The sequence below is a fragment of the Mastomys coucha genome, unplaced genomic scaffold (assembly GCF_008632895.1).
Source record: "Mastomys coucha isolate ucsf_1 unplaced genomic scaffold, UCSF_Mcou_1 pScaffold5, whole genome shotgun sequence".
Classification (NCBI taxonomy): Eukaryota; Metazoa; Chordata; class Mammalia; order Rodentia; family Muridae; genus Mastomys; species Mastomys coucha.
The window spans coordinates 117,763,994-117,771,755 of record NW_022196911.1 but is presented as its reverse complement, the minus strand read 5'-3'; the positions used below and the strand labels follow the sequence as shown (position 1 = coordinate 117,771,755).

Genomic DNA, 7,762 nt, shown 5'->3' with positions numbered 1-7,762 from the left:
TTCTTCTTCCTCCTCCTCCTCCTCTTCCTCCTCCTCCTCCTCTTCCTCTTCTTCTTCGTGCCTAGGATGGAACCCAGTATCTAATCCACACTAGGAAAGCACCGCTCCACTGAGCTACATCCCAGCCTCTCAGTGATGCCTCTCTATGTACAAGTTTTTGGTTTTTTTATTTTCAGTTTTTTAAAATGTGTATGTGCTTGCTTGTATGTGTGAATATGTACCACATGTCTGCCTGGTGACAATGAAGGTCAGAAGAAGACATCAGTCCTTGGAACTGGGGTTACAGATTGTTATTTGCTGCCATGTGGGTTCTGGGAACCACATTTGGGTCCTCTGGAAGAGTAGTTAGCACTCTTAACTGCTGAGCCACTTCTCCAACCTCTTTGTGCAGGTTTTTAAAAATTTGTTTGTTTGTTTATGTTTTGTTTTGTTTCGTTTTGTATTTTTGAAACAGGGTTTCTCTGTGTAACCATGGCTTTCTTGGAACTTGCTCTGTAGACCAGACTGGTTTCAAACTCAGAGATCTTCATGACTTGGCCTTCAGAATTCTGGGACTAAAGGTGTGTGCCACCACTACCTGGCCAGTTTTTTTAAGTGTTATTCTTTATTATGTATATATGCAAGTGTGTGTAGGTATGTGCACCTGAAAGATTGGAGGTGCCCCTAGAGCCTGGAAGAGAGCTTCTGATCTCCTGGGGCTATAGTTACCTGCAGTTGTAAGCTGCCCAATGTGGGTACTGCTGGAAACCAAACTCAGGTTTTCTTAACCTCTGAGCCATCTCTCAAACCCCTCTGTGTGAAGCTTTAAATGCTTTTTGAAAGCTTTAAAATTATTTTTCTGGTGCTTGTTTACTGCTCAGTGGTTGAGTGTGAGCTTCGTTACTATGTTTGGAGAGTTTGGGGCCATCATTTTTTTTTTAAGGTTTATTTATTTATTATGTGTAAGTACACTGTAGCTAACTTCAGACACACCAGAAGAGGGCATCAGATCTCATTACAGATGCTTGTGAGCCACCATGTGGCTGCAGGGAATTGAACTCAGGACCTTCGGAAGAACAATCAGTGCTCTTAACTGCTGAGCCATCTCTCCAGCCCCCATTATTTCTTTTTATACATTTTTGCTTCTTTTCATGGGACTCAGTGACAAAATATCAGAGCTTTAGGTATGCTCCCAAGGCTCTGCTTCCTAGATCTCTGTCCCTCAGGTCTACTCAGTTCCTCAGTTGAAGGCTTATACTATGCCTCCTTCTCCTATCCTGGATCCAATCTGGTGTGGTTTTCAGATTGAAGAATTCTGTTTGTCTGTCTGTCTGTTTTGAGATTGAGTCTTTGATATAGTCCAGGCTAGCCTTAAACTTTCTGTCCAGCTGAGACTGACACTGAGTTCCTCTTCCGGCCTCCAAGGGCACCTGCAGTCTTTCGTGGTCCAGACCTACACACACTCCTACATACAATGGTGCTGCCTCTACCTCTGGGGTGCTAGGAGCAGAAGCTAGTACCAACATGCCTGTCTTTCTTCAGTTTCTGTCTCTGCCTTGCAGGTGGTGATTACTCCCAAGATCCCTGTGGTCCATGACTAAACTCTGCCTGTCTTTCAGAGAACCGAAACACCATATGAGGCTTGTCTTTTCTGATTAGATGTTTGCTTTGGCCAGCCTGGTCTACATAGTCAGTTCCAGGACAGCCAGAGCTACACAGAGAAGCCCTGTCTCAGAAAAATAAATTGCTTCAGTGAAACAGAACTAGGTGGGAATCTGGGTGACTGCCACCATGTTCTGCAGGGCTCCATGCCATGTGACTTCTAGCCAGGGTGCTTCATTTTCAGTTTGGTTGGTTGAATAGTAATGTGCCCTACAAGGTTCAGAAGTAAAAGGAATGTAAGAAGACAAGAACCCCCTTTCCCAGAAATCCCTCACTTGTCCAAATCAGCACAGCGGCCAGATTTTAGGGTCCCTTCTCCAACTCCTTTTTTTTTTTTTCTTCTGTTTTTTCAAGACAGGGTTTCTCTGTGTAGCCCTGGCTGTCCTGGAACTCACTCTGTAGACCAGGCTGGCCTGAAACCCAGAGATCCACAGACTAGGTGCTGGGATCAAAGGTGTGAACCACTACCTCCTGGGATCTCCAACTACTTAAAAAAAAAAAGTTTATTATTTGTTTGTTTGTTTATTTTATGTGAGAACACTATTGCTGTCTTCAGACATACCAGAAGAGGGCGTAGGATCCCATTACAGATCCCATTATAGATGATTGTGAGCTACCATGTGGTTGCTGGGAATTGAACTCAGGATCTCTGGAAGAGCAGTCAGTGCTCTTAACTACTGAGCCATCTCTCCAGTCCCTCCAACTACTTTTATGCAAAAACAAAGGCATAAAATACTGTTTTGTCATTTGTAGAGAATTACATTTTGAAGTTGTTTCCTTTCCTGTTAAGCAACTGATCTTGTTAAGCAAAATTTGATTTTGAAGTCAGTGGTTTCATGCACATAACCCTGCCATTAGCAGGTCTACACCTGTAGTGCTCTTTTTTAAAAAACTAATTTAATTTACTATTACTGGAATATGTGTGTAGAGTTCAGAAGATAACTTTGTAGCATTGGTTTTTTCCTTCTATCTCTGTACAAGTTCCAGGGACTGAACTCAAACTTTACCTGTTGGATCATCTTATCCTTTTCATAGTTTCTAAAGGAAACTAGATAGTTGGATACTGAATATCCTTTAAATGATGTTTTTAAAACATTTATATTCAGTATCATTAAACATTAAATATTTAGTATCATTACTGTGCATGGGTGCGCATGTTCGTGTGTGCATGTGGGTGTGTGTGTGTATGACGGTGCATGTGTGTGCACTTTCATGTGTGTACATGGTATGTACATGTGTGTAGTCAGAGGACAACTCTGTAAACTGATTCTCATCTTCCATCTTTCCTTGGGCTCAGGGTATTGAGCTCAAGCACCAGGCTTGCACTTAAGCACCTTTACCCACTGGGGCATCTCACTAGCCCTAGCTGTCTTCTAAATAGCACCCTTCTCAGTGGCCACAGTCACCTTGGGTTAATACAGCTTTTAATCTGCTATGGTTAACAGTAGAGACTGTCCTACTTACGACTGTGCCACATTTCATTCACAATCCCACTGGGCGGTGGTGGTGCATGCCTTTAATCCCAGCACTTGGGAGGCAGAGGCAGGCAGATTTCTGAATTCGAGGCCTGCCTGATCTATAGAGTGAATTCCAGGACAGCCAGGGCTACACAGAGACACCCTGTCTCAAAAATCCAAAAAAAAAAAGAAAGAAAGAAAAAAGAAATTCTGCTGACCTAAGGAGGTTTTGAAAACATGTCCCTGGCCGGGTGGTAGTGGCATATACCTTTAGTCTCAGCACTCAAGAGGTAGAGGCAGACGGATCTCTGAGTTCGAGGCCACCCTGGTCTACAAAGTGAATTCCAGGACAGACAGGGCTATGCAGAGAAACCATGTCTCAAAAAACCAAAAACCAAAATAAACCAAACCAAACCAAACCAAACCAAACCAAAAACTCAAACAAACAAACCACCATTCTCTTAGAAGCTTCCTCCCCACCGCCTCCCCACCCCTCGCCATCACCTTTCCTCCTTCCTTTCTATTTCTCAGACAGACTCTCACTCTCTTAGTTGAGGTTACACTGTATAGCCCAGTCTGTCCTTGAATTTACAATGATCCTTCTCCTATGTGATGGGATTACAAAATTTTAATATTACTAATTTTTTTTTCTTTCTTGATTTTTCAAGACAGGGTTTCTCTGTATAGCCCTGGATGTCCTGGAACTCACTCTTGTAGACCAGGCTGGCCTCGAACTCAGAAATCCACCTGCCTGATGGCATCCAATCCACCTGATAATGGCAGAGGTCTATCACTTTCCCATGTGAAAGTCAATAGCTTGCAGGAATCAGGTCTCACTTTGTATCATGTGGGTTCTAGTATCAGGCTTGCTGGCAAGTGCCTTCGCCTCACCAAACCATCTTGTTAGCCCCCATCTCAGCCTACTACAACTGCATCAACAACCAACGAGCTTGATGGTTTTGGTTCTGTGAATTATATAAGGAACAAAGTACGAGACAAACTAATTTTGTCTAATTTCTAAGCCTTGCCTTTTTCCCAGTGCTGTGTCAATGCATCTGATAGGCCTTGCAGGAGTATTCTAACAATCACCCATGATGGCTCCTACTTCAATGACCGTTCCTCTACAGTCGCCCATGATGGCTCCTGCTTCAGTGACCATTTCCCTAAAATCAGAATGGGGCATTTGTTGTGGGACTTTTCAGGATAGAGTATACTTTCACCCTCGGTGTGAATGTGTGTGTGCTCTATGTATGTGTAGTGTACACTCATGTGTGGAGGCAAAGGAGGATGCTGGGTGTCCAGTTCTATGGCTCTCTACTTTATTCCTTTAAGAAAGATCTCTCACTGAACCTGGAGCAAGGCTGGCAGCTAGCAAGCTCAGAAGTCCTCTTGTTCCCACCCCCAACAGTTACGCCCAGCATTTTATGTGAATGCTAGAAATTCAGATTCTCATATTAGTGTAGCAAGTATTGTTACCCTAAACCCTCTCCTTAGAAACAGATTTGTGTGTGTGGTTTTGTTTGCATTGATTTGTTTTGTTTGAGGCAGTGTCTCTGAGGATGACCTTGAACTCTTGATCTCTTTGCATCTGCTTCCCATGAGCTGTGATTACAGGCATGGATCACCTCACCCAGCTTACTCTGTGCTTCTTGTTAAACATATCTCTATTCTGTGTTTCAAGTTGCTGTGATAGGGTTTTTGCACACTCATACCACTTTGATGTAAAACGTATTTTTTGATATGCGTATTGATTCTGCCTGTAACTATGGCCTTTTCTACCCAGCTTCTTTGTTCCACAACTCTGAAACGGGATTATTTTGAGTAATATTATGAATTATTATGAATAATTTCCTGGGCCAAAAGCTTTGGCTCATTCCCACTAGTTTATAACTCAGTTATCCCATTTATTCTACTCTAAGTTCTGCCACGTGGTTGGATACTCTCCTCGGTTTCATATTCCTGTCTTCCTGAGTTGGGATGAATGAACCCCCTCCCATGTCCTCCATGTTTGACTCTATCCCAGAATCCTCTCTCCCTGCCAGAACTCCCACCTCCTATTTCCTGCCTAAGCTAATAGGCCAACAGCATTCTTTTTTTATCAGTCAGGCGAGGCTTCCACACAGCACAAGAGATTCTCTCTACATCTGCTGAAGTTTTTCCTATATTCGATTGCTCTGTTCTCTTGATATCTGTCTTAGTTTAGGCTCACCAGAGCAAAGCCTGAGTAAGAACTGCTAGTGAGGAGCTTTTGTAGAGATGTATGCAGGAGCAATAGGATGAGAGGAAGAGACCAGTTGTACCTGAGCCAGCCCAGGAACTCCAGGGTTGCAGTGGGACTGTGTGAGACAGAAGGGAAGCATCCCGTGCCCTCAGCACTGGCTCTGTGGGGATCCTGGGTACAAACCTCCATATTTTGGGGTTAGTGTTTGTACTTCTATGGAGAAAGGTCCAAGGCCTCAGGAAACATCAACTCATCATACCTGAACTGGAGCCCAACACCAAAGAGTGAGGGAGTAGGCTCTCCTCCGTCTCTGGTGCCACTCTGCAGAATTGCTACTTCCTCTTCAAGATCCCTATCATGGCCCTCAGGGTGAGGGTCTGTGCTGTGGGTGCTCAGGAAAGTGGGAATCTGAAGCATGGATGAGCACAAGTAACCTTGTCCTTACACCCAGTGGAGCATGCTCACTCCACACTGACAACTGTCTGAGCCTCCATGAGGTTCCCAGAGATGCCACATCACCAAAGAGAACATAGAATCGTGGGTGCCAGGGATCAGGGTGGGAGTAAAGGTCACTGTGACAACTGTCCAGTTAGGGAAGATGCAGTGGCCATCATAGGAGGTAGGGATGGCTGTAAGCAAGGTATGTGTGCTCAGTACTTCTGATAGTGCTTGGAAACATGGTTGAGAGTAGACTTCATGCTATGTATATTTTATCTAAATTTACAGACAGTTTGGGATGGTTCCACAGCTGACCACAATTGGCATTGTGGCTTTTCTCTATAGACAGTACACTGTTCACATTGCTATATGGCCAAGGTAGGAGCCAGTTTGTACCAGCTTCTATTCACCACCCCTCCATGTAGCTTTGTTGGGGCGTAGATGGATCCAAAGCCTCATTTCTGGGGATGGAGAGATGGTTCAAAGGTTAAGAACACTTGCTGATCTTGTAGAGGGGATCCACACTGAATGGTTCCCAACAACCTATAAAGCAAGCTCCAACGAATCTGGTACCTTCTTCTGGCCTTCTTGGGCACCTTAACACACATGGCATACATAGGCACAGACACATACTCATAAGTAATAATTTCTTTTTCTTTTAAAGAAGAGCCTCACTCCCCATAAGAATTGAGAAGTCTGACCCGCTCCCTTATGCTCCACCCCACAGGTGACTTATGGCTCTTTTGACTACACTTCGCTGCTTTACCTATCGGATTACTTAGAGGACTTTGGTGGAGGACGCTTTGTGTTCATGGAGGAAGGGGCCAACAAGACAGTGGAGCCCAGAGCTGGTAAGACTCAGGCTAGTGGGTTGCTTAGGGTATGGGATACAGGCCTGTAGTCATGATATGTAAGCCTCACGAGCAAGTGCACACACACACACACACACACACACACACACACACACACACAGGCACACATTTTGGGCATCTTTTGGCCTCGGTTTTGGGTTGGTCTAAGTCGACCTGCTGGTCATGACACCCAGAGGCCAGCCTTGTTACTCAGTTGCCCAGTGTCACTGCAGGTGACTGGCAGAGCCAGGCTCCTAGGGGTATCACAGTGGTGTGCAGGGTCTTACCAGACTCTGCTTCATGCTCCTGCTCAATCCCCTTTTGTCTCCCTGGCTCACACTATCATCTCTCCTTGTCTCTGTCCTCTTCCTCCCACTCATCTCTCTGTGTTTGTTTTGAGACAGTCTCATGAGGCTGGGAACTCCTGGTCCCAGCACCTACCATGAGCTGGGATTGCAGGTGCGCTCTGCCATACCTGCCTTGATTTCCTCTTGAAGGAAATAAAAGCTGAAGCTCTTAAGAAGTCCAGCTTGCTGATCTTTTTCTTTTAGTGTTCATACTTTAAGATAATGCCTAAGAAATATTTGCCACCCTAAGATTATAAGGACTTTTCTTGTGTTTATTTGTATAGACGTTATGGCTTTTGTATTTATGGTTCTGATCCATGTTGATGTGTGATGTGAGGTTAGGGCAGTGCTTCCTTGTACATGGGTTTCCAGATGTTTCTCCGTCATTTGGGGAGGAGACCATCTTACCCACAGAGCAAGCTTGGGAGCTTTTGTCGCAGATTTGTAGACTCTGTCCATAGGCTCTGTTTGCTCTTCTGCTGCAGTGTCTCCACCACTATAGCCCCAGGATCTGGAAAACAGGTGCTGTTAGTCCTTGTTCCTCATTTTAAATGCTGTTTTTGTTGCCAAATTATTTTTTGCTTCCAAATTATTTTTTGCTTCATTTCCAAATGAATTTTAGACTCTACTTGTTAATTTCTGCAGAAATTTTGTTTTGAATTGCATTGAACGTGGAGTAATTAAGTTGGCTGGCCCATTTCCACTTCCCACTTCCACCTCCCACCTCCACCTCCCTCTACCACCTCCCTCTTCCACCTCCCTCTTCCACCTCCCTCTTCCACCTCCCTCTTCCACCTCCCTCTTCCA

At 44.6% G+C, this 7,762-nt stretch overlaps 1 protein-coding gene across 3 annotated transcripts in view; it reads left to right on the top strand.

Moving 5' to 3' along the window:
- The window catches only part of Ogfod3 (2-oxoglutarate and iron dependent oxygenase domain containing 3), a 25,927-nt gene that overhangs the window by 13,922 nt on the left and 4,243 nt on the right, over positions 1 to 7,762 (top strand). For all 3 annotated transcript variants that reach the window (XM_031354955.1, XM_031354956.1, XM_031354954.1), the window contains one exon: positions 6,485 to 6,608. In XM_031354955.1, the coding sequence (XP_031210815.1) occupies positions 6,485 to 6,608 (124 nt within the window). The remainder of the gene's footprint in view (positions 1 to 6,484; positions 6,609 to 7,762) is intronic.